The sequence below is a fragment of the Sarcophilus harrisii genome, chromosome 3 (assembly GCF_902635505.1).
Source record: "Sarcophilus harrisii chromosome 3, mSarHar1.11, whole genome shotgun sequence".
In the NCBI taxonomy this organism is placed as follows: domain Eukaryota; kingdom Metazoa; phylum Chordata; class Mammalia; order Dasyuromorphia; family Dasyuridae; genus Sarcophilus; species Sarcophilus harrisii.
In genome coordinates, this window is record NC_045428.1 from 303,581,948 (window position 1) to 303,609,556 (window position 27,609).

Here is a 27,609-nt window from a genome sequence, read left to right on the forward strand (position 1 = left end):
CAATTTCTACCACACACTAAGCCAAATTATTCATCTTTCAAACTTCTGCTTTTGTCATATCAATGTCCTGTTTAGGAAACTGAAATGGTTCCTTAATATCTACTACATCAATTCTAAGCTCTTCAACCTACCATTCAAGATCCTCTATTATGTGACCACCTCTTCTCTCATCAATGTTATCTCTTCCTATTCCCTAATACAAATGCTCTGCTTTAGTATATCCATCTCTTTCCTAACTAGGAATATGCTATATTCCTTTCTATTCTGCTCATGCTATTTACTATCCTGACATACTCTCACGCTAATGGCTTCTAACATTTCTCTTCTTTCCCATCCTTCCTGCCCTCTATACCTCTGCACTAGTCTTTATGATAGACAAAAAAAAGAGTATGTATTCACTATCTTTCAAGATCTAGAACATCTCACCAACTTAAAAAAAACAAAACCCAAACATCCTTTTTCCTATTATAGCCCATACTCATTTCACACTTCTTTAAATACTTTTCAAAAGAGTAGTCATTTCATTGCTGTTTATACTTCCTCTCCTGAAGCAAACTGACTTCTCCATTGGTTAGTCACCAAAAATCACAATTTGAATTGGAAAAGGCCTCAGAAAGTCATCTCCTCCAAAATAGATCTGATTGGAAAGTGTCCTCTACAATATCCTTCACAAATAGTCATCCAGCCTCTTCTTGAAGACTTCTATTAAAGATAAACTATTACCTATTTTGGCGATCCATTCCTTCCCCCCCAAAAAAGCAATATACTTCCTCAAATATGGAAGCCTATATTAAACATGATGATAATGGCTTGGAGAGGGCAGAATACAATGGAATTACCTCATTTGTTCTGAATGCTTATCTGTTCTTAATAAAATATAAAATCATTTTAGCTTTTTGGGCAGCCATATCATGCATGTGGATTTTTTATTTCCCTCAGGCCCCTAGATCATTATTGACAATGAACTCTTATCTAACCATGCTTCCCTGCCTTATACTCATGCACTTATTTTTTGAACCCAGGTGTAGGACTTCATTCTAACCTCTATTGAATTTCAGCTTACTATATTAAGCCTAATTGTTGTCCAAGATCATAAGCTTTTTTTCTTCTTTTTTGTAACAATTCCTTGATATTCTTTGTCAAGCTAATGAAACCTCAAACCTATGGACCATTTCTCAAAAGAATGTTTTTAAATGTATAAAATAAACTATATAAGATTGCAACAAAACTCAATTTGAAATACAATGATCAAAATATTTAAAAATTTGTGGACCCCAGTTTTAGAATCCTATGGTTTAAGCCATTGAGATTTTTTTTGTATCTGTTGTCCGTCTATCCAATATTTTAATTATCCCTTCCATTTCATGTCATCTACAAATTTGATCTACATGCCACCTTTGCCTTATCCAAGTAAATGCTAAAAATAGCTGTAGAATACAGGGGCTAGTTCAGATTCTTGGGGTCACTTTATCATTCTTCATCAATCACTAGTCTTTGGATTCAGCCCATCAACCAATTTCTGTTTTTTGTAAATTACTCTTCAAAAAAATTCACTACTGACTGACTAACTTCTGTTTACATCACACTCTGGATTTTCCTGTTGCTAGATTGTTGTTTTGATAAAGTCAGCCCATATGTTTTAATCTCATCCAATTTAGAGGAATTCTCCAAATATTCCAATGGCAATGCATTATTGCCTTTAAAAATCTTCCAGCTGCAAGGAGCCCTGTGAGTAAGAATGAAGTGTAATTCCAATAGAATATATAAGTTGTCTTCCCAATTTGTGCTTTTTTGGGTCCTAAGTTTTGGATGATTTCATCCAGTTGTGTTTGCATGACTGTAGGCATTAATGCACTTTTGAGCCCCAGAAATAGTTATATAGCATGGAATTAGTTCCTGGTTGAACTGTTGACCAGCATTAGGCCAGCTTATATAGTTTTAATCAATTGTTATGGTCAAAGTGCTCATATCATTGATTGCCAAAGGTAGGAAAAATAGCAACACTATAGACACATCCTCTATTGGTACCCTATAGACACACTCCACGTAGAAGGAGGTACAAAGACTGTGGCCTAAGGGTGCAAAGAGAACACCTTGGACTCCTTGATTAATGTCAAACTTTACATCTTGTAAAGTAATTTTAGGGCAGAGGGAACAATTTTCAATCTTTCCCCAGACATCCCCAGATGTTCCATTTGGTTATAGCCTTGTGCTCCTAGTAAGATGATCAGTTATTTGATAGCCAGGACCATATTTATGTATCCAGTACATTAATGCTGGACATGCAGAAAAAGTTCAATAAATTGCTTTTGATTTAACTGAACTGGAATCCCCTAAGCTGACTCAGACTTCAGGAAGCTGCCCTATGGACTAGGGCAGCAGGAAATGAAAATGATCTGAAACAGGAACTTACTAAGGGGTAAGCACTTTCTTACTCCGGATCAGCAGCAGCAGCAGTCAGAGAAGGAGCAGAATCTCCAGGAAGACTCAGATTGTGACACCCAGAAGAAACTTATCTTTGGAGGTAGGAGATCTGAACCATGATGGGATTGGAAAACAAAGTGACAAGAAGGAAAGGAAAGGAACCTCATAGATCTTGTCAGTCTCTAGAGGCCCTGTAGTGACAAGAATTTAGGATGAGAGAGACCCGATCGAGGAAGGGAACAGAAGTGGAAAGGAATAGAGCTCATGAGAAGCTGATTCAGGACTGATTAGGACAAAACTCAAGCAGAGAAAGTGATAAAAATACATTAATTAGAGATCTGTGCTGGGAAGAATACAAAAGAAGTCAGAAAGGGAGCTTAAAGTAGAGGTAGAGGGAGAGAACACACTAATGAAGCTTTGTAAGAGACCAGGAAGTACAAATGGTTGTACAATAGAGTAGCAAATGTTCGAATACTGAGTAAACAATAAAAAAAAGTTAATTGTTTTTCAAGATTCTATGAACTGACTGAGAAATGGACACTAGGCTCTTTAGCTGGTAATCCCTTGCTAGCTCTGAATCTAGGATGTTGGCTTTTGCTTTACCTAACCCTAGCCACCACATCTTGCCATCTCCCTTCAAAGAGTGGAACAGAGTCTGTGGAAGATGGTTGGAAGAGCATAGGAAGGAGTGAGCAGAGGAGATCCCTCCGACCAATTTTAATTAACACTAAAATTTCAGAAACTTGCTCTTTCCAGATTCTGTACTGTGAGCCTTCCACATTATGAGGGAGTCTTAGGGAATCTGGCCATCATGATGGAATATATGAGATGGGAACACAGGTCTCAAACTGATAACTGAAATTGCTAGGAGTGAATGATGGGGATGGAGGAAGTGTTTGAAGGTGGCCCTAAGATGGTTTTGGTGATGTATACTGTTCTAATAACTGTTCATGAAGGCTAGTCTCCAACACTTATCTTTTTAGTGACCCCTCAGGAGATCAGGGAAGTTTAACATCATCTCTCCTTCAAAACATTGTAAAAGGTGGGCTCCCAAGAGAAGATGGAGAAGGAAGGGGAGTGGCTTCTCAGGAGGAAGTGTTTGTGGGAACACTTAAAAAAACATATGAATTATTTCTATTGATATCTTTTATTTTCACATCTTCATTTATAATAATATTCATCAACCTCAATCTTACAGCAATTAAAAAAAAAGAAATATACCTGTGTCTGTCAATATATGTAATATACTTCCACCTTTGCAAAGAAAAGGAGTGGGAGGAAATACATTATCTTATTTCCTCTACAAAACCAATCTTGGTCATTGTGATTGTACACATTAAAAATTGGTAGTAGTAGAAAACATTATTATAAGTTATTTGGGAATTATGGAGACTGAATATGGATCAAAGCATAGTATTTTCATCCTCTTTTTGTTTGGGGGGTTTTTTCTTTGCTTTCTTTGTTTTTTTTTCCCTTTTGGTCTGATTTTTCTTGCACAACATGACAAATATGGAAATATGTTTAAAGTATTGTACATGTATAACTTCTATCACATTGCTTACTCTATTGCATAGAGGTGGGATAAGGAAAGGAGGGAGAAAAAATTTGGAACACAAAATCTTACAAAACTGAATGTTGAAAACTATATTTACATGTATTTGGAAAAATAAAATACAACTTAGAAAAAAAAGTTTAAAATGTTCATGCCAGGGGAAATAGCTTAAAGAGTTTCATTTAAGAATTCTTTGAGGAGATATTGATTAGTTGAAAGGGAAGGAAGGTTTGTTTATATGCTAGTGGCTATTACTTTCCTACAAGGCATAAGAATTTACATGTACTGTGTGTATGATTTCCAATGGACCATATGAAAAAGGCTTTAACGAAGGTTTTTGGGGGGATTTAAGGCTTCTTAGAAGTGCTCAACACAATGCCTGGCATAGAGCAGTATTTAATCAATGTTTTTTGACTTGATTACTTAGACAATAATAGAAGATTATTGGTTGTGGTGGGAGGGTTCTTACATATTATTGGTATCAGATTCATGTGGTCTCAGTAATCACAAGAGCTGATGTGCATTTTGTCTACGTCATTCCCAGATGTGGAAGTCGGTGGTGGGGCACGATGTGTCTGTTTCTGTGGAGACACAAGGTGACGACTGGGACACAGATCCTGACTTCGTAGTGAGTATGAAAGTATTATGGGCCCAAATAGCTCAGGAAAAGCCTCCTAGGGGTCCTAGAGAATCTCCCATAGTGGGACTGACTACAAGATATTCAGCTGTCCTGGGTGACACATAGAGACTCTTTGTCCAACATTGAGGACAGAAAGGGGCAGGGTAAAAAGTAAGAAGGAATATTTGAATATTTTGAGAAAAGCAGAAAAATGTCAGGTTCCCTTGCCATGGGATCTAAGGATGGGCTGGGATTGAAGGACAGGAAAGAAAATGGAAAAGGAAAAGGAGACATCTTGAGTTATATAACCACTCTGGGTCTCATTATCCTCATCTATAAAATGATGGAGTTATGGCCTCCAATGTCCCTTCTGGCACAGAATCTATGTTCCTATAAATGTGGGATCTGGGAATCTTCCTCTGTCAATAGTCATTGATTAGACTTCAAACTGGAGATGGCTAGGATTAGAGCAGATGGGAGGGCTCTAAAAACTCTCCCCAGCAGCCAGAAACCATAAGGGAAAATATACATTCCCAGGACATTTTTAGGATCCTGGTACTCTCCTCCTTCCTTTTGAACCTTTATTGCCAAAGGATGTTTTTTACAGAATGACATCTCTGAGAAGGAGCAGCGGTGGGGAGCCAAGACCATTGAGGGCTCTGGAAGAAAAGAACACATCAAGTAAGTGTGGAAAGGACAGAACACATGGTGTGGGTGGGAATGAGAGAGAAAAAAGGGTGCCGTTTTGTCTTTTGTCTTTAGAGTTCATGCAGTAATGTATAGTGTGAGAGGTGTCTCAAAAGTCTTACTGTAGTTTTAAATTATAATATCTTATACCACAGGTCCAGGTAGCTAGTGGGGATTCTGTGGGCTTAGGAAAAGGCACCCAGGATCCAAAGTAGTCACACATAAAGGAACTGACTGGCAAGATTTTCAGCTGTCATGAATGGGCCTTTAATACTTGTAAACAATGTTGTTGCTTTCTGATTTTGTGAATTCATTATCTGGACATCTTTCTCTGAATCTCCAAATATATTACTATCTTTATGCTTTCCTGGATGTTTCTTCCTTTTCCTTAAATACAAATCCAACCATATCATTCTCCTGCTCAAATTCTAATGACTTCCTTTTAACTCTAGGGCCAAATATAAACTCCATTTAGCCTTTCAAGCCCTTTGCAATCTTATGCCAACTATTTTTTTTCTAAACTGAGGCAAAAATTTTTATTTCAATAATCAGAAGGATGTAAAAATGGAACAATTAACCTAAGTATGACTCTCTATCTGAAACATACCTAGATGGGATCACAACTGGCTTAAATATTGACAAAAGTTCAGGCATGTCTTTCAGTTTCTGAGTACCCTGAAATTCAAGGTAAGGTAAATTCATTATAAGATTGGCAAAGGGAGGGAACCAATAAGTTCTCTAGGGAACAAAGCTAAATGTCTGCATCTGAAGGCCTCTCATTTTTGCCTGCTGAGACCTAACATATATGGGTATTTCTGGGGTCATTGCCAGTCATCTTGACATAAGTTTTACCCCTCGATTCAGAAGTGACTTGAGAAAAGAGTGAGACTGATTCCTTTGTGCAGTTCTGCCTCACTTAAATCCATTTGGGAGTTGACATCATTCTTGTGATGCCATTGGTTCTCTTGTAAGAGGAAGGACAAATAACTATTGGTCCTCCTCCATATAATCTGTTTCTAATTTCTAGCAAATAAAATAGTCCTTGTCCATTATTCTGCCCCTTTCTAATTTGATATGTGTAGGAGAGTTAAAAAGAAAATGACTCTCTACAAGGGTTAGTTTAAGTGTTAGTTAATGAAAATTTTCTGTTTTCAGAGTAGGCTGCAACTTTGTCATATTATCTAATCTCTGAATTCTTAGTTCTTAGCACAGTGATTTGTTATTGTTAATAGGTACTTAAATAAATATTTGTTGAAAGGCTATATGAATGAATGGAATAGGACAATATTAGATACATAAGTGAAAAAGGATGCGTATCTATTTTTATCTCTATCATCTCTACTATATCTATATAATATGTAACTATGTTCACTATATCTACAGCTCTACATTCTTCTATATCTGCAGATGGCAGAAATATTTTCAATATATGAATGTATGCATAAATATAATTTTTAATCAAATCTGTGCCCTATTTGATTCAGCATTAAACTTTACTGAAGTGTGTTTGAAGGAATTCAAAGAGGCAGGGCAGCTAAGTGGTGCACCAGCCCTGAAGTCAGGAGGACCTGAATTCAAATCTGATCTGAGACACTTAACTCTTTTTAGCTGTGTGATCTTGGGCAAGTCACTTAACCCCACTTGCCTCAGCAAAAAAAAAAAAAAAAAAAAAAAAAAAAAAAAATTCAAAGAGATTCTCTTAAAGTCATTAAAGAGTTTATTTACACTATAATTGATGGGAGAGTCTCTAAAGGGAGTCAAGAAATTAGAAATAGTAGTTACTGACTTGTATTAATAGTTTTCCTACTTGGGAGTTCCTTATTCAATTCAATTTAGTAAAGATGTATTAAGCACCTATTCTGTGCCAAGCATTAAACTAAAATCTGGAGATACAATAAGAAGCAAAGGACCATCCCTGCCCTCAAGAAGCTTACAATATGGGATTGAGGGAACAACATGAAAACAAATATATATACAAAGCAGGATAAATAGAAAATAATCAATAGAGGGGTATTATTAAAATTAAAAGGGGGTACAAAAGAATTCCTGGTGGGGTTTTAGTTAGAATTTAAAGCCAAAGAAGTTAGTTATTGGAATGGAGGAAGGAAAGCATTCCAGGTACAGGAAACAGCTAGAAAGAATACCTACCTGGAGTCTGGAGATGGAGTTTAAAAGATGGTTTCACTTTCAGAGTGTGTGTGTGTGTGTGTGTGTGTGTGTGTGTGTGTGTGTTAGGCATCTCTTGAACCCAGATCTTCCTGACTCTCTACCACAACATGTTCCCTTTTGAGAATTTTTCAACAAATAATGATGTATACTTGGATATTCAAGAGAGGTTGATGAGATGGGGGGGGGGGGTGTTTCAGGGAAACTTTTGACTTTCAAAAAAGCTATGAGTTGAGAATACCACAGAAATCATAGTATTTTAGTGGGCTTAGAGAATACCTATTTGAATTCTCTTCCCACTCTCCCCTTTAAAGATTAAAAAAGCAAACTACAGAAAGGTTCATTGATTTGCCCAAGTCACTCTCAGACCTTGTTCCTTCACTATAACATCTCTTTGAGTGTGAGTCTGTGTACCCAGAGCAGAGGTGAATTTAGTTTAGGGGATGTCTGGGAAGAAAAGCCCAAGGAATTCTGTAAAGAAACAGGCTTCAAATTGAAACTGAAGGATGGATCTGGGACTTGACAGAATTTTGCAGGGACCAAGAAAGCAGAGAGAGATAGTTCTGGTTCCAGGACTGAATGGATGATGGAGGTAGAATTAGTAAGGAATAACAAAATGATCCCCAAGGATGTAATTAGAGAAGGAACTAACCCACTTGGAGGATATCTGTGTCCTTTGTCATTACTTAAAAATTTGGGTTTTCTTTTTTTTAATACTAGGCACTGGACTTTAATATTTTAATATACAGATTAATATATAATTATATTATCATATTAGTATTAGATTAGTATAATCTTTTAAAATATTTTCATATTATTTAATTTTTACACTGATGTTTATTAGGGATTTGGTCTGTAGTTTTCTTTTTCTGCTTTTTCTCTCCATGTTTTAAATATTGAGACCATCTTTTTATAATAAAAAAGGACATGAAAGTTTCCCTTAGGTATCAGTTTTTACAAAATTTATGCAATACTTGAATTGATATATTCTTTCTCACAATTTGATATCCTTTTTCCTTAAAATATTTAGATATTGTATCATTGAGGACATAAATATTAAGTAATGATATTGCTTCTTTATATGTAAGTACCTTTAGGTATAATATAAATTTCTCATTTCCCTTTTTATCCTATTTTTGCCCTTGGTTTATCTGAAATCAGGATGGTTGATCAATTGCCTTTAATTATCACTAAATGGTGATGTCTGGAGCTCAGCCTCTGCTTCTGTACTTTTTTCTTCTTCTTCTCCTCCTCCCCCTCCTCTTCTTCCTCCTCCTTTTTCTTTTTTTTTTCTTTCTTTTTGGAAATATAAACTTTATTGGAGGCTTTAGTACTTACATTGGTTACATGAAAAGCCAAACTCTTTCCTTCTGTTGTTCTGTCTTGGAGGGACAGCATGGTTGGTCTGTTGAAGGAAGTAGCCAAAATGAAACCCTTCCTCAGAGTCTAGGGTAGAAGTTTGGTTCCCAGGCCCAGAAACACAGGACTATTTGTCCTGCCTTTGATGTGGCAGACAGTGTAGTAGCTTTATTCTTTTCTCTTTCCCCTCTTTTCACCCTACCAAGTTGCCAATGTTTTGAGAGAAGCATCTCATTGACTGAGTCAACAATACAAACCTGAGTGAAGGACTAGAGGAAAGAAGAGGAGAACTTCTAAGTACACAGTGGAGCCCTTAGGGAAGGAGCTGACACTAAGAGACTGAAGGAAATTGCTCCACTGCATAGTGGGTTTGTTTTTTGTTTTTTTATAATCTGATCTGTGCTTCCTGTATTACTAAATTCTAGGTTTGAGTTTTCCTCTGGGTTTATATTGCAGGGAAGATTCATGACCCTACTTTTAGTATCTGGGTTACAAAATCACATTGCAGAGAGATTGCTCTCCCAGGTGTGGATGAATGAAAGAGTAAGCACACAATTCAGACATTGGGGCTTTTTCTGAAGAAACAAATCATAACTCCTGATTAAAATATGCAGTATGAATCTGTACTTCAAATATCTATGTATCAACAAAGATAGACAACTTAGAGCAAGAATTAAAGAATTGCAATGTCAGAAGATTTGCAATATTGAGGCTAGAAATTCACAAAAAACAAAATCTAAGAAAGAAGTCAATGAAAATATCCTTACCCTCCGATGTTACATAATAATAATAATGCCCAGAATGTGTGTTATGTACAAGATAAAGTTCCTAATGCAAGCTGTAAAAGTTTCCCTTATATGTATAACTGAAATTGATGTGAGGGGGCCTATAAGTGGGATATGGCTCTGATACCTTAAGGAATTTCAGGAACTAGAGAGTAAGTAGGCAAGAGTAATATATTTTGATGGTTTTCTAAAAGGTAATTTAGCAAAGATCAACAGAAGAAATGTTATTGTTATTGCGAATACTAAAGATCCCCAGGACAGAAAGAGGAAATAGTTGAAGAATTGAAGAAACACATTAGTTTCACATAGAATATTATAAAACTAATCAAGTAGACATTTGCATGTATACTCTCTTTCCCTAAAGCAGAGTAAGTTAAAATTTTCTTGAGTCCCTTTAATGATAACTGATTATTTCAAAAAGTAAAGGAATCAATTTTGGAGAACTTCTATTCTGGGATGGAAATCATGGGAAACTCAAGGAAGAAGTGAGTACTCCACCTTAGGATCTTTGGTAGGAGGAAAGAAAGTTGAGTATAGATAAACAAATCCCCTAGGTTTGAGAAAACCAGATTTCAAAGGCTTTAGAATGTTTTGTGTTGTGAACCCCTTTGGGAGCTTAACAGAATCTGTAGATGGACTCCTCAGAATAATATCTTTAAACTCATAAAGTAAAATGTATCAGATTAAAAAAGAAACCAATTATGGTGAAATCCAGTTATGAAAATATTTTTGAAAAACAATTTTACAGACCTTAGGTTAAATAATTTTGATTCACAGAAAAACTAGTTGTCAAACTCTCAGGAATGAAATTCTGAAGAGAAGCAATTTTCATGATAAATAAAAGAAGAAGCGACAGAGACAGAGGGAGACAGAGAAAGACAGAAGGAGACAGAGAAAAAGAGAGAGAGACAGGGAGAGAGGTATCTACTTATAAGTATGTGTTTATGTATATACAGGTACAGTTTTCTATAAATAACAGGAAAATAAGGGAAGTACAATATCCAAATGAGACACACACACACAGAGACAGAAAGCAGACTGTAATAGGTTTGATTTCTATTCTTCACAAAATTATGGACTATATTATTAAATGAATAGTCAGTGAACCTTTAGTAAATGAAGCAATGATTACAAAATCCACATTCCTACACTGAGAACAGACCACAACAAACTTTTCATTTCCTCATATTACAGGATTTCTAGGATAATAAACCAGAGGAATTCTGTACCTTACATTTTAGCTAAGTAGTTGACAAAATTTTCTCATGTGAAGAAATGTGGTATAAATAATAGTCAGTTTAGGTGAGTTGGGAGTTAGTTGAATGATTAAATTCAAAGAGTAGTGATTAATGATTAGGTTTTAACTTGCTTGGCACTCTGCTGTTTAATAAAACTAAGAAGTGTGAATACATACATTTGGTCACAATTAGGATCTTGTCCCACCCCTAGTCCCCAAATCTTAACTGTATAAAGTATAAGGCTATATGTATTAAGAAGAAATTTAATAATGACAAATGTAAAGTCTTATATTTGTTTTTTTTTAATTTAATAAATTTAGGATGGGAGCACCATGATTAGACAATGGTCTCATCAAAAAAGATCAATTGATCTGTCTATCTAAAAAATGTCATATGGTGAAAATACAAAAACAAAATGAAACAGTTCCTATCCTCAAGGAGCTTTCCTGATCCTTGGGAGAAACAGATTGATAGATAGATGGATGTGTAGGATCAGAGAGAGCATGGATTATGTTGTGTGGTCGTAGAGAGAAAGAGAGAGGAGAGGGAGAGAGAGAGAGAGAGAAGAGAGAGAGAAGAGAGAGAAGAAGAGAGAGACAGACAGAGAGAGAGAGAGAGAACAGAGAGACAGAGAGAGAGAGAGATACAAGACAGACAGAGAGAGAAGAGACAGAGAAAAAGACAGAGAAGAGACAGAGAGAAGAAACAGAGAGAGAGAGACAGAGAGAGAGAGAGACAGAGAGAGAGAGACAGAGAGAGAAGAAGAAGACAGAGAGAAGAGAGAGAAGACAGAGAGAGACAGAGAGAGAAAACAGAGAAGAGACAGAGAGAGCAGAGACGAGAGAGGAACAGAGAGAGAAACAGAGACAGAGAGAGAAGAGACAGAGAGACAGAGAGAGAGAGAGAGAAGAGACAGAGAGAGAGACACAGAGAGAAACAAGAGAGAGAGAAGAGAGACAGAGACAGAGAGAGAGAGAACAAGAGAGAAACAGAGAGAGAGAGAGAGAGACGAGAAAGAGAGAGAAAGAGAGAGAGACAGAGACAGAGAGAAAAGAGAGAGACAGAGACAGAGAGAGAGAACAGAGAGAGAAACAGAGACAGAGAGAGAGAGAAAGAGAGAGGGGGGGGAGAGGGAGAGGGAGAAGGAGGGAGGAGAAGGGAGAGGGGGAAGGAGGGGGGAGAAGGGAGAGGGGGAAGAAGAGAGACAAAGAGACTGAGACAGAGAAAAAAGAAGAGACAAAGACAGAGCTGTGATTCCCATCTGTGATGGGAATCTGTGTGGCAGCTGGCAAAGATTGTGGTGCTGACGTTAGTGGTTGCCATCTTAAGGACCACACCGTGAGGGAAGGCCTGATGGGGATGGGGGATGGGGGGATGGGGAGCAGTAACATGAAATGTCCTAATGACTCAATACAGGAAAAGGAAGTGGTAGACTTTTCTTCTAACCCTCCCCCACCCCAGGACTTGCTTGCTTTCTTGACTAAATTTAGTCGTTGTTTAGTGAGTTGTGGTTAAAGGTGAACTCCAAGCAACTCATCCCTCTGTTGATCTGTCTACACATTCCCTGCTATTTGTCCAATTTATTGAAGAAAGCAGGTTTACCATGAGTAGCCCAAATATAGCCCTCTTTTGGGGGAGACCACAGGATTATAGATTTAAAGCTGAAAAGGATCTCAGAAGCCCTCTACTTCCATCTTTGTTTCCTTTGCTTCCCTCCAGTTAAAGCAGACCTTGATAGACTGACCTAGGAACCTCCTTTAGGAATCCCACTCATTTTAAGGCTGAATCTACACTGAGGGGTGATTTGGGAAACCTACATGAGCTGGCCTCTTTCACTTTGCAATGGCAGCTGCATCTTATAATACATAAAAAGAAACTCTATTCTAGACCAGTTCTCTAGCTACTTTCTCATGTTCAGAATGATTTAGGAGTAAATCCCACCTGATATTCACTACCATATGACTCTGGCCTAATCTCTTAATCTTTCAGTGCCCAGATGGCAACTCTCCAAGATTTTAAGCAGTTACATTAGAAGAGGAAGTCTTCTTATCAGGGAGATCCCTGAAATCCTACGATTGGACTATTAATTAGAAAGACAAATAGGTAGTGTAGTGGCCAGTGTTGGATGTGAGTCAGGAATATTTGAGTTCAAATCTACCTTCATTTATTTAATAACTGTATGATTCTAGGCAAATCACTTAACCTCTGTCTGCCTCAGTGTTTTCATCTGTAGAATAGGAAAAAATAATTCCACCTGTCTCACAAGGTTGTTATAAGAACAAAATAAGGCATTTAGGTAAGTCACTTTGCATACCTTAAAGACCATATAAATCCTGTCTGTTAATATTATGTAGCAGAAGAAAGTTAGATTAGAAATTAATAAAATTGGGTTCTGATCCTCTTTTGCTACTGTCTTATTATTTGATCCTTGGGCAAGACTTCATTTCCCATCTTTGAAAAGGAGATGTTAATACCTGTTCTACTTGGCTTACTGGGTATTATGAGGATCAAAAATCTAACATATGAAAGCACTTTGAAAAGTATTAAATACTGGAAGAGATTGATTATATAACATTTCATATTATAGATTTAAATTTAGGTTTAAAACCTAATTTCCTGGTTAAAGTCATCAGCTTAGTATATAGAACAGAACCTTAAAGGGGCCTTAAAGGCCATCTAAGTACAACTTATATTATGGGAAATTCTGGTAAATGTTGATTGTTGAAATCAATTCTGGAAAAAAAAAAAGGGGGCACATTTTAAAATTTAATTTGCACTAATATTTTTTCCATCATTTTCTTAAGTCTAGATAATCAACAAAACAATAAATCTAGACTTGATTTTTAGTGTTTGCTGATTTCTAAGATATAACTGCTCAGACTGAAAATCTAACAATTAGCTCTTTTGAATTGGCTCTAGTATACCCTTGCCTATATCTGAATAAGAATCCTATAGGATTTCAGATGCCCAACAAATGATCATTCAGCACACCCAGTCTCTGCCTAGCAGATTGAGAATCTAGTACTTCAGAGGCAAATCATTCTATTTTGGGATAGCTTTCATTGTTAGAAAGTTTTTTTATATTAAGCCCATCACCTCTCTTTCCAACTTCCATTCCTTATACTTAGTTCTACTCTCTGTGACTAGAGCACAGTCCTTTAAATACTTACAAACAGATACCTCTTCTATACTGCCTTTTCTTCTCCTGTTCCTTCAGTTGGTCTACATATCACTAGTTCTTGAACCCCTTCACAATCCTGATGGCTTTATTCTGGATACTCTCCAAATTATGGGTAAACTTCAAAGAATATCACCTATTTCTGAATGTAATATTGTAGATGATTGATTGAACAGGTCAGCAAGACTATATTACTTTTTTAGTCTTGTATTCCATGCATATTTTGATGTTGTTTGGTCATGTCAGTCACATCACTCTTCATGAACCTATTATGGGACATTTTCTTGGCAAAGATACTGCAATGGTTTGCCATTTTCTTCTCCAAATCATTTTACAAATGGGGGAACTGAGGCAAACAGGATTAAGCATCTTGGCCACTACCACCCAGCTTGGCCAGATTTGAACTCATAAAGACTATTCTTCCTGATTGCAAATCCAGTGTTCTAACCTCTCTACTAGCTAGCTGCTCTATCTTTTTATGTAGCCTAGATTATTGTTGAGCTTTGGGGGTTTGTCAAGGTTGCTTCCTGTTACAAACATGTTTGCACATGTGGGTCCTTTTCCCTTTTTATGATTTCTTTGGGATACAGGCCCAGTAGAAACACTGCTGGGTCAAAGGGTATGCACAGTTTTATAGCCCTTTGGGCATAGTTCCATATTGCTCTCCAGATCTGTTTACAATTCCACCAATAATGTATTAGTGTCCCAGTTTTCTCACATCCCCTCCAACATTTATCATTATCTTTTCCTGACATCTTAACCAATAATCAGTTGTTCTAATTAACAGTTCTCTGATCAACAGTGATTTAGAGCATTTTTTCATATGACTAGAAATGGTTTTTAATATTTTCATCTGAAAATTGTCTGTTCCTATCATTTGACCATTTATCAATTGCTTGAATTCTTATAAATTTGAGTCAGTTCTCTATATATTTTAGAAATGAGGCCTTTATTAGAACTCTTGGATTTTTTTCCCAGTTTTCTGCTTCCCTTGTAGTCTTGTCTGCATTGGTTTTGTTTGTACAAAACCTTTTTAACTTAATATAATCAAAATTATCCATTTTGCATTTTATAACGTACTCTGCTTCTTCTTTGGCCACAAATTCCTTTCTTTTCCACAGATTCAAGAGGTAGACTATTCTTTGTTCTTCTCATGTGCTTATGATATCACTCTTTTTTTTATTTTATTTTTTTATTTAATAGCCTTTTATTTACAGGTTATATGTATGGGTAACTTTACAGCATTAACAATTGCCAAACCTCTTGTTCCAATTTTTCACCTCTTACCCCCCACCCCCCAGATGGCAGGATGACCAGTAGATGTTAAATATATTAAAATATAAATTAGATACACAATAAGTATACATGACCAAACTGTTATTTTGCTTCAAAAAGAATCAGACTCTGAAATATTGTACAATTAGCTTGTAAAGGAAATAAAAAATGCAGGTGGGCATAAATATAGGGATTGGGAATTCAATGTAATGGTTTTTAGTCCTCTCCCAGAGTTCTTTCTCTGGGCGTAGCTGGTTCAGTTCATTACTGCTCCATTGGAAATGATTTGGTTGATCTCATTGCTGAGGATGGCCAGGTTATGATATCATTCTTAATCATGGACTCATTTTGACCTTATCTTGGTAAGGATTGTTTTGTTTTACATGGGAATTGAATTCCTTGATGGACTGATAGTGCTAACCTACATTCATCTTCTCCAAGACCATTATTCTTTCTGTGATGTATTTCCTGATGAATTTTGTATAATAAAGCATTGCTTATTGAGTTCATGAGCAGATATTTTAAAGTGTTGAAAATATTTTCTGGAGTGCACACCACTAAACATATGGTACGTTCTGGCAACATTGATAATAAGCTCTAACTCTCTAGGACCACTGTATGTTTCAACTTTAAGGCTAAAAGTAGGTGTGAATTGAGAAAATCAAAGGGAAGATGGATTAGAGAGGGGAAAGACTGGAAGCAGAAATACTAATTAAGAAAGTTATTATAATAACAGGTTAGAGGTGGTGAACACATGACCTAAGTTGCTAGCCATTGAAAAGAATAGTTTAAATATTAGAGATGTTAGAGGACTTAGAATATGAGATGTTACAAGACTTGATAACTGATTGAATTAGGGAGTGAAGGAAAAACCTAGCAATCCTTGGGGATACAAACTTGGATGGAGATTCTCTTGACAGAAATAGGGGAGTTTGGAGCAGGGGTAGATTTGTAGCAAGACAGTTCATTCCATGCCTTATAAATGGCATCTTTCCTCCTTCTAGGATTAATTAAAGAAGGAACTAGCCAAGAAAAATTTCATAAGGATGTAAGTGGAGATGTGTGTGTATGGAGACATGATATTGAATACTGACATATTTGAAAGGTTTTACTATGGAAGTATTAGACTTATTCTGATCTTCCCCAGAAAGAAGAACTGGAATCAGAGGAGTAGAAGCTATGGAAAGAGGGATTTCAGCCAATATTAGAAAAAAAAACTTTCTAACAATAAGAGCCATCCAGAAATGACGTAGACAATTTTGGGAGCTATTAAGTACCCTGTTGATGGAAGCTTTTAAACAGAATCTGTATTTCTTGTCAAGTTGCTACAAAGGGGATTCATGCTTTAGGTCTGAGGAAGTCGTCTGTTGTAAATTATATTTTTGAAGTTCTGTTTCATATTTTACCTCATTGTGGGTCACTATTTAGAATAGTAAAATAAGGCATTAATTTAAAAGAAATTATTTTTAAAGCCCATGATTTCTCATTTTAAAAAATTCTAACATCAGATAACCAACAAATAGATTAGGGGAGGAAAAAAAGCACATGTGGATTCAAGAGCCTGAAACTACATCCTTTTTTTTTTTTTTATTTAATAGCCTTTTATTTACAGGATATATACATGGGTAACTTTACAGCATTAACAATTGCCAAACCTCTTGTTCCAATTTTTCACCTCTTACCCCCACCCCTCCCTAGATGGCAGGATGACCAATAGATGTTAAATATATTAAAATATAACTTAGATACACAATAAGTATACATGACTAAAACATTATTTTGCTGTACAAAAGAATCAGACTCTGAATTATTGTACAATTAGCTTGTGAAGGAAATCAAAAATGCATGTGTGCATAAATATAGGGATTGGGAATTTAATGTAATGGTTTTTAGTCATCTCCCAGAGTTCTTTTTCTGGGCATAGCTAGTTCAGTTCATTACTGCTCCATTAGAAATGATTTGGTTGATCTCGTTGCTGAGGATGGCCTGATCCATCAGAACTGGTCATCATCTAGTATTGTTGTTGAAGTATATAATGATCTCCTGGTCCTGCTCATTTCACTCAGCATCAGTTCGTGTAAGTCTCTCCAGGCCTTTCTGAAATCATCCTGTTGGTCATTTCTTACAGAACAGTAATATTCCATAATTTTCATATACCACAATTTATTCAGCCATTCTCCAACTGATGGACATCCATTCAGTTTCCAGTTTCTAGCCACTACAAAAGGACTGCCACAAACATTCGTGCACATACAGGTCCCTTTCCTTCTTTATAATCTCTTTGGGATATAATCCCAGTAGTAACACTGCTGGATCAAAGGGTATGCACAGTTTGATAACTTTTGAGCATAGTTCCAAACTACTCTCCAAAATGGTTGGATTCGTTCACAACTCCACCAACAATGCATCAATGTCCCAGTTTTCCCGATCCCTCCAACAATCATCATTATTTTTCCTGTCATCTTAGCCAATCTGACAGGTGTGTAGTGGTATCTTAGAGTTGTCTTAATTTGCATTTCTCTGATTAATAATGACTTGGAGCATCTTTTCATATGACTAGAAATAGTTTCAATTTCTTCATCTGAGAATTGTCTGTTCATATCCTTTGACCATTTTTCAACCTGAAACTACATCCTAAGGAGTCTATTTCAGAATTTGGTTTTGCATTTAGATTTTTAGGTAAGATTAAAAAAATTACAGTGTTCACAAGCCATTTGAATGTAAGACAATATCTAAATCCATTTCTAAGTCAAAGTAGGGTCAGAATTACACCTACTATTTTTTCTTTCTAATATGTCAGCATGACCTTAATAAATGACTTACCTGTACAGTCTCAGTCTTCAATTTGTTCTGTTTCTTAGTCAAATCTCATCTTTGAAATCCTGAAATTTCCCCTTTACTCTTGCAAGACCTTTTTTTAAAATGAGGTCAAAGGGGATTTTAAAGCTTTCTCAGACTGAGAAGAGTTTGTAAATAAGGTTTTTCAAATTTAAGTAGGCTCCATAGCCTGGCCTAATGCCTATTGCTTAGATGGCTCAGTGGATAGAGTGCTGGCTCCAGAGGAATCTTTCTGAGTTTAAATCTGGCCTCAGACATTAGTTGTGTGATCTGAACAAATCATTTAATCATATTTGCCTCAGTTTCCTCATTTGTAAAAACGAATTGGAGGGGCAACGAGGTGGCGTAGTAGATAGAGCACCAGCCCTGAAGTCAGAAGAACCTGAGTTCAAATCAGACACTCAACACATTCTAGCTGTATGATCTTTGACAATTCACTTACCCCCAATTGCCTCAGCAAAAATCCCCCAAAACCAAAACCAAAACCAAATAAACAAAAACAAAATGAATTGGAGACAGAAATGACAAACCTCTCCAGTATCTCTGCAAAGAAAATTCCAAATGAGATCACAGAGTTGGAAACCACTGAAAAGAATCTGAAGAACAACAAACTATAGAACCTGATATCATGTGAGTCTATATGGATCCTAATATTTTCACTTAATTTTTGTCTTTAAGTACAGTAAAGCCTTCCCTCTCCCTACTCTAGTTTGCATACTAGTGGGAGGTAGATATTCTTGAATTACTTTCTCACAGGGTAGGATCTTAGAAAACATCTAACCCCACTAATTCCACTTAATAAATGAAGAATTCAAAATCAAGAGAAATTCAATAATTTGCTTAAGGTTACATAGTTGGTTAATTCCAGAGAGGGACCTAGAACTGACAGCTCCTGACTTCCAAAGCAGTGTTCCTTTTCATGATTCTGGTTCTGGGCTGTGCTAGAATTGGGGTCATGGGTCACAAAGACAACATTATAGGTCAGAGGTTCCCAACTTGGAGGTATGAGAATTTGTATATATGTATGTGTGTGTGCTTCACTATATATAGTATAACTATTTTAATATAACATAATTTTAATGTAATTGATTCCCTTTTGTAATCCTATGTGTTTTATTTTATGCATTTAAAAACATTATTCTAAATGGGCATCTGTAGGCTTCACCAGACTCACAAAGAAGTCCAGGACACACATAAAAAGACTAAGAATCTCTATCCTATAGAGTTGTCCAGAGGCACTGAGAAAGTAACTTGTCCATTGTCATACCACGAAAGTCTACATTTTATTATAAATTATCTATGCAGAGAAGCCTCAGGATAAGTCCAGGGCTTTCTATCCATCCCTATTAAGTGGTGTCCACATAGTTTAATTCACTGTTCCATTCTGTCAAAATCCTATTTTTACGTAGGAGTGGAAGACTGGTCCTGAATACTTCCAAAGACTTGGAAGTCAGCACTCTCACTGAACTAGGATAACCTGTGCTGTCAGGATTGATTAGTAGCTCACAAATTTCAGTTTTGTGTTTTGTTGTTCAGTCATTTTCAGTTGTGTCTGACTCTTTGTGATCCCATTTGGGATTTTCTTGGCAAAGGTACTGAGTAGTTTGCCATTTCCTTCTCCAGTTCATTTTACAGATGAGGAAACTGAGGCAGATAGGGTTAAGTGGCTTGGCTAGTGTTACACAGTAAGTGTCTGAGGGCAGATTTGAATTGAGAAAATTAGTTTTCTTGACTCCAGGCTCAGCACTTTATCCACTGTGCCACTTAGCCACACCAAATTTCAGTTTTAACTTCTTAAAATTATTCAAGGTTTGAAAAAAGTCATTAGCAATATACAAAATAACCACATGATGGTGGTGTAGCTCCATGAAATAACCATTTTTTCTGTAGCCCATGCCCTTTATATAATACAAATGAATTCATCATCTTGGCAGTGGAAGAGATGCTAGTAGGAGAATGCAGTTACTCATGTACTTGATGGGAAGAAAAAGGATTCCTTTTATGGACAAATACTAGGTCTTCCTCTTTTACCACGCCTAAGAGAACAAGAATGATGTAGAACAAAGAGAACACTTCATTTTTCAGTGCCCCAAGTATCTCTAAGGATATAAAATGTTAAGAAGGTCATGATTTGTAATAATAGAGGGAATTTGCTCATCCTGGAAGTTCCTTAAATCAATTAAATCACAAGTCACTCAGTCCCTATGCTTAATCTAAGATAATTTGTGTCAAAGATTAAAAAAAAAAAAAAAACCCAGACAGAAAAACAGATATTGGTCAATACAGAAGAAAAAACCCCACAGAACTAGAACTGTTTAAACCTGGTTCCTAGTCTCAGCTCTACTAGATCCTGTGTCACTTTAACTCTTTGGAACTTCATTTCCTTATCTCCAAAATGAGGACATTAATTCTTAAAGTCCCTTTATCTGTTATATTCTATAATTCCATAAAACAAAACAAAATATGGAATAGGAAAAACAAAGAAGGCATCACATAGATGGGGAGAAGAAAAAGAATGAGAAGGGAACAGGGGCCCCACAGAGGATGGTCAGGTATGAATTAGAAATTAAGAAAATAGAAAGTAGTTTGAATAACATCTGTAAAGTACTATAAAAGGAGTGACAGATTTTTCAGAGACAACAAGAGTTGAAACCAAATAGGACAAGAAGCAGAATGATGGTGTAATGTAATAATGAATATGAAAAAAAAAATCTTAATTTGAAATGCAGCTTTGCTCCTTACTACAAGGTGCTCTGAATGAATTTGGACAAATCATTTAATCTCTATGAGGTTGTTTCTTTATTATGAATGAGGGGATTGAACAAGATGATGACCACTGAGGTCAAGATCATTTCAGCTTCATCTATGATCCTATTGTTTTGGTTCACAGGGTTTTCTTAGTAATGAAATCGATTCAGCACATGGTAGTTTTACTTACACATGTCAAATGCTTTCCTATCTCAGTGTGTTTACTCACAATGTTCCCTGTATGTAGGATTTCTTTTATGTCTTCTCCATCTTCCTTGTCTTGTTTTCCCTTTGAAATTCTATTCTTCTTTCCAAAGCCAGTTCAAATGAAATCTTCACTGATCCTCCTAGACCAAGATTAGTTTTCCTTTCTCTAATCTCTGATAATCCTCATTTTTCAAAAAAAATTGTATATTTATTGTACAATATTAGGCAAAGATAGAATTATCTGAAAAAGTGAAGGAGGAAGAAAGGGTAAAGATTGAAAGTTCTTAAGCAGAGAGGCTGATAGGCTAGTATAAGGATCAGTTTCTTTTCTCCAGCTCTCTTTTCCTCTGTTGATACTATCTTTCTATTTCTTTCCTCAGTATATGAATGAATGAATGAAAGAAAATATATTTATTAAGCACCAACTATGTGCCAAGCACTGCATTAAGTACTAGGAGTGTCAAAACAAAAGCAAACATAGTCTCACCCCCAAAGAACTCACAGGGTGACAATACATATAAGGGAGTGGCCAGGGAAATGTATTTTGTCTAGCAAAGTTAATGGAGTAGGGCTCTAGGGAAGTAGACTGATAAACTTTTTCCAAGAGTAATTATAATATTGATTTTATTCTATTTCTTTATGGTTTCAGAACTGGCAATAAAGGGAGGAGGAAAGATACTAGCATGATGGGAAGGTGGCTGGTAAGATGACTGGGGAGTAAATTTCATTAGAAATTTAGAAACATTAGAAACACACCCAAGGAGTGTATTCTGGGGAGAAAAGAGTTAAGTTCTCACTGCCTGGTTTCTACTCCTAGTTGGCAATAAGATAGCTCTTTTTTTTGACTCTCATTCTTTTAGCTGGCCACAATAATAAGCTGTAAGTTTTATCATTTTTCAGATTAATTTAGTAAAATTTCATGCTTAACTTTTTTTTTCATGTCTTAACTTTTAAGTGCAGTGATTTGAACTTTTACAGTTTATTTTTTACAAACTATCTGTTGCCCCCTATCTTGAAATTTGATGTAATTGCTTTTTATTCATGTTGCCTTCAACTAATTTTCTTATAACAGTGCTTAAAGCAAATAGAAAACATCCCCTTTCCTGAGCTTAAGAATTTTTCTTATAAGAATTAGATTTACTCAGAACATTAAAGTTTACAGCTGCAATCTTGGGAATCTAGTTTTTTCCTTGTTTTTTTAAAACCCTTTTTGGAGAAAGTTATCAGTGCTGAAATGCAGCACTGCTCAATGTACTGGACAGAAGAACAAAATATTCAAGACAGTTTTCTGATGCCAGCAAAACTACTTTATTCCAGGTTACCGGGATATTATGTGGTATGTCAGATACGTTTAGCCTATATCATCTCAGTGTAGCTTAAGAAATCCAAGATCTGTTTAACTTTGACCAGTCAAATCAGACTATTTCTTTTCTAGTATCCTTTCTGAGAAATATATGTCATTACTAGTTTCATTTTGCTTTGACTCTTAGACAAGGCCAAGCTTCTTTTTGGGGGGTCACTAAGAAGGTCACTTCATTTTTGTTGCTAAACTCCTCCCAAACTTTTGTCTTTCTTTAACTATTCTCTGCCCTCCCTGACTGAATTTCATTCTTGAAATCTCATTTTTTATTTTCTTTTTATCTTTCCTTCCTTTCTTCTTTCTTTCCTTTTGCTCTTTCTATTTTAGGGGTCAAAAGCAAAGAAGTTTCTCTTGCTTACAAATAAAAAAACAAAAAATGTACCTACATGTAAAGTATAAATACATTTGCATAAAAGATAATCCACCCAATGACACATGAAAAAAGGCAAAGGAAGAGGGAGTGACTCCTAATACTCTAAGATGTTTAATTATGTCTGAAATCCTTCATTGGACCTATAATATCTTCATCAATTTTTCTGCAGAATGGAATGCTAGATGGAGCAGAACACTGGGGGAAAAAACCCAATCCTAAAGGGATAGCACTTCCTTGGGACTTTTTCATCTATCTCAGCTGGAGTCCTTCTCCCCAGGAAGCATCCCTTCCATATTTGTTATTGTCCATTATAGCAAATGTTCAGACTCTTTCTCAAGCAGCATGGCCCTGTGTCCTTGCTGACAAGCTCTCTCTTAAATCAGGGCTACTCACATTTCCACTGCAGTAAATCCTTCCATTCTTTCTTTCTTCTGGATCTCAGAGCATTATAGATTTACAACTGGAAGAGTTTTTGGAGATCATCTAATTTAACTCTTTCATTTTATAGGTGAGGAAACCAAGGCACAGAGAGAACAAGGGAAGTTTATATTTTCTTTTTTGTTTCAGTCTCTTCCTAATCAAGGGCCTCATCTTACAGATAAGGAAACTGATGTATAGGCTGTCTCATATAAAGACTTTATATGTTCCCATTTCCCTTTACTCCTGGTTCAGATCTCTCCTGGCAGCTAGAGATGTTGTTTTTCTCTCTTCTATCCTTTAGTTTCCTCCTTCCCACTTTTTCCCCTAGTCTGGCTCCCATGATTTAGGTCTCCCTTGTTTCTGTCCTAATATGATGATACCCCCCACTCCCATAAGGGATCTATAGACACCATTGCTACTGGACGAATCTGATTCCACCTAAACCACTTTAACACAAGGAGAAGTTTAGCCTTTGTGAAGTTACAATGACATTGGTCTCTGAAACATTATCACTTCATTCACTTGGCCCCAGAAAACAGGGCTGCTTTGATCCTATCATTGTATCAGAGATGGGCTCTGTTCTACCACAGTCTCCTTAGATATTATTTCCTCTTACCCTTTCCTAAAACTCGAGATGCTGTGCTGGTCTCTGGAGTAACATTAGCAGAAATTCTGTTCCTAATTCAACTCCTTCTCTTGCTGCCCAGGTACTTCTTTGTTGTGAGGGTTAAAGAAAAGGTATATAATTTAAAGATTTTTGTCAGGGTCTGACACAGATTCCTAAAGAAGAAATAACTTAAAAAATTTTGTCAAACTATTTCAAAGTCTGATTCTTTTTGTGCAGCAAAATAGCTATGCACATGTATACATATATTGTATTTAACATATACTTTAAGATATTTAACATATTGAACTACCTGCCATCTGGGGGAGGGGGGAGAGGGAAGGAGGGGAAAAATTGGAAAAAAAGGTTTTGCAATTCTCAATGCTGAAAAATTACCCATGTAAATAAAAAGCTATAATCAAAAAAAGAAAGAAAAAAAAGAAAACTTTGTCAAGAATGAATATATCATTGGCCTTGTGACTAAGTCATCACTTTGTTTTTCAGTGTTCTCTGTGCTTGAGACCTTGGCAGTTTCTAGCACAGTCTAGCACATAAGATTTGTCAATAGGCAATCACAACTTTACAAAACATGTGAAAACTAGGTTTATTACAAGAGAAATGAAGATGCATGTGGAACCCAAAGAGCTCATGATCCTAAAGTTTATTTTTTTATAATAGCAGAATAAAGGAAGCAGGAGATAGCAGGAATCTCCATCTAAAGGAGATGGCATGGCAGGGGGAAAGGTACAGTAAAGGTGGAAAAGGACAAAATCCTTCCTCATGGAGAGGAGCAAGGCAATGGCAAAAGCTGTATTCATTTCCCTTGGATTTGCTAGGTTATGAAGATAATTAAGTTTGTTTATCTACTAGGCTTCTAGTTGTTAGGCCTGTTGCAGATTGTCTGGACCCTGTCTTGACAACCAAGGACACATAGGAGTTCAGCTTGGGATGCAAACAACATATTATATCGGCTCAGATATGTGTGTGTGGGACGGTCCTTGACACACTCAGGGCCTCCTGCATCTTCTGAGTCCAGTGTTTATGACAACTCAAAGTCCAAGGGAATCCTTAATCTCTGTAAGGACACATACAACACAAAGAAGCCCACTTACACAGATAAAGCTGCTTAGGACCAACATCCTCCACCTCCCCATTCATATTTCACCCCAAATAACTCTCAACTGGCATCCCAATCCCACAGCTTTACAAATGTGGATTGAAAGTTTTGCTGCTTCTTAATTTCATCTCCTGCCGTTTGGCATCCCCAGGGAAAAAGAGACACTGGTGTGTTTATTCCAGGGCCATTGCCCATAGCTGCTACTTTGACACTTCTCTACCTCAGCTGCTCTGGTTTTTTTAGTGTGACAGCCCAGGGCTTTTAACTCCCGGGTCAATGTTCTTTCTTTCATATTGCATTGCTTTCCTAGAATGATCCCTGAATCTATGTGATTTGGTCACTTCTAGCATCCACCAGCTGCGGAACAAAGTGTCAGAAGAACATGATGTCCTCAAGAAAAAAGAGATGGAAGCAGGGCCCAAGGCATCCCATGGGTATGGAGGCAAGTTTGGGGTAGAAAGAGACAGAATGGATAAGGTGAGTAGGGAAGAAAAAGCCTGGACAGATAGGCTGATTAAGAACCGATAACCAGAGTGTTAGTGATGCTGTGTGAAGCTGGGCAAGTCTCTTTACTTCTGCCTGCCTCAGTTTCTTCCTCTGTAAAATGAAGATAATAATAGTAACTATTTCCTAGGGTTGTAATGAAGAACAAATGAAATAATGTTTGTAAAGCACTTTGCTAACTTTAAATCATTCTATAAATGCTAGTTATTATGCTAAGCTAAAATTTTGTTTACTATTTTATAGACTTTGGAATAAGTGATTTTTGTTCAGTCTTTTTCAGTCATGTCTAACTGTTTATTGGCATTTTCTTGGATAAGATATTATAGTAGTTTGCCATTTCCTTCACCAGCTCCTTTTTCAGATGAGAAAACTGAGGCGAACAGTTAAGTGACTCAACCAGGTCACACAGCCAGTAAGTGTCTGAGACAGGATTCAAGCTCAGGTCTTCCTGACTCCAAGCCTGCCATTTTAGCCACTGTGCTACTCAACTACATTTCAGAATAGAGCTCACTCTGAGTAAGTCATCTTTACACTAGGCCTTATCTTGAATATCTACTGTAGCTCCTAAAGACAGAAAGAGAAAGAGATATTTGAGGCCAAAATTTTAAGAATGTTAGTCTCTTATTGACCTAACCAGTATCTCCTGTCTGCTTTGCTTGTTACACTTTCTATGACTTTTTAATATTCTTATTTGGGTTTATATTACAAAAACAAAATCTTAAAATGCCATCAGCAACCCAAGATTATTATGAAAAGTCTAGGTTTTATTTTATGATTAAATGGTTCAGAAACTTTTCATGTTAAAAATGTTTGCATATTACAATGAGACTCAACTTTTGACTCCCATTGAAACTTTCAGATAGTTCTACTCGGCTAGTAAAAGGATTATGGGATTCTGAGGTGGAAGAGATGTTAGAGATCATCTAGTCTAAGGGATTTTTTTTCATATTCTCCTTAGGCAACCAGGAGTAGCCTTTACATCCTTCAATATTCTAAAATGCATAAAATTGGGACAGTTAGATAGCACAGTGGATAGAGCACTAACCCTGGAGTCAGGAAGACTTAAATTCAAATCCAGGCTCAAATATTTGACACTAGTTGTGTGACCTTGAGCAAATCACTTAATAACAAAGAATAGGAAATAATAAAAATAAAGAAAATAAAGAAGAGGAATGAAACAAAATACCCAGGATTACAAAGGAAACCAGTAACATGAAACACAATTATCAAAATATTTTTTTAAAAGCAAGTTCAGAGACACAAGACTAAGTACCTCCCCAGTCCAACTTCTTCATTTTACACAAGGGGAAACTGAGACCCAGAGAGGTAAGGGATCTGCACAAGATAACACGATAGTAGAACTGAACATAGACTTATGGGGGAAAAGACACCTATCCTCCCTCCCAAGATGCAAAAATCATATTGAAGAATCTTAAGTTTCTCTTCAAAGGAAATTCTGTTGGTTTTTTTGTTGTTGTATATTTCATTCTCTACCATAATCCTAGGGCAGAAGTGGCAGCAGATTTAGAAGTGGATTGGAAATCTAGTCAAATGGATAACTCATCATCTATTTAACAAGCAAAATAAAATCATTCTCGGCACTGTGATAAATAAATACCTTAAAACAAGGTCATCTTTACTTGGTGCTTTGTTTATTCTGAGAAGTGTTATTGTTTATCCTCAGCATAGAGTCAGGAGAAGAGAACAGCAAAGGGATAAAAAGTAACCAAAAAGCTTAAAAATTCTTTCTTATTCAGTTGCATTTTTTTCCTCTTTGTGGCTTTATTTTGCATTATGAGTCCTAGAACATTAGATATACTCATATGCAAATATAAGAAGAGACATGCATGTCAAAGTTAAAAAGATGATTCAGGTATCTGCCATTTTGAATAAGCTCCAGCTCTGGTGCTCTACCTAAAGTATGGATAATGGAGAGTTTCCTGGAGTTGCATGTTTTCCTTAGTTTCACCCAGCTGACTCAGAGAATCTTAACAATGATCTACAGACATTTAGGTTTTTTTCTTTATCAGAGTTCTTCAGCTGCAGTTTGTGGATAGATTTCAAGTGGTCTGTGATGGGGAAAATAAAATCTTATTTTCACTAACCTCAGATTTGTGAACCTGTTTCTTTTAAAATATTCTGATAACCTTATTTA

The 27,609-nt window shown here is 36.3% G+C and overlaps 1 protein-coding gene across 1 annotated transcript in view; it reads left to right on the forward strand.

Moving 5' to 3' along the window:
- The first annotated feature begins 2,415 nt into the window (after positions 1-2,415).
- HCLS1 (hematopoietic cell-specific Lyn substrate 1) overlaps positions 2,416-27,609 on the forward strand; it is a 42,086-nt gene continuing 16,892 nt past the window's right edge. The window contains exons 1-4 of the mRNA XM_003763637.4: positions 2,416-2,524; positions 4,521-4,604; positions 5,203-5,276; positions 25,298-25,427. Coding sequence (XP_003763685.1) covers positions 4,521-4,604; positions 5,203-5,276; positions 25,298-25,427 — 288 coding nt within the window. The 5' untranslated portion in view covers positions 2,416-2,524. The remainder of the gene's footprint in view (positions 2,525-4,520; positions 4,605-5,202; positions 5,277-25,297; positions 25,428-27,609) is intronic.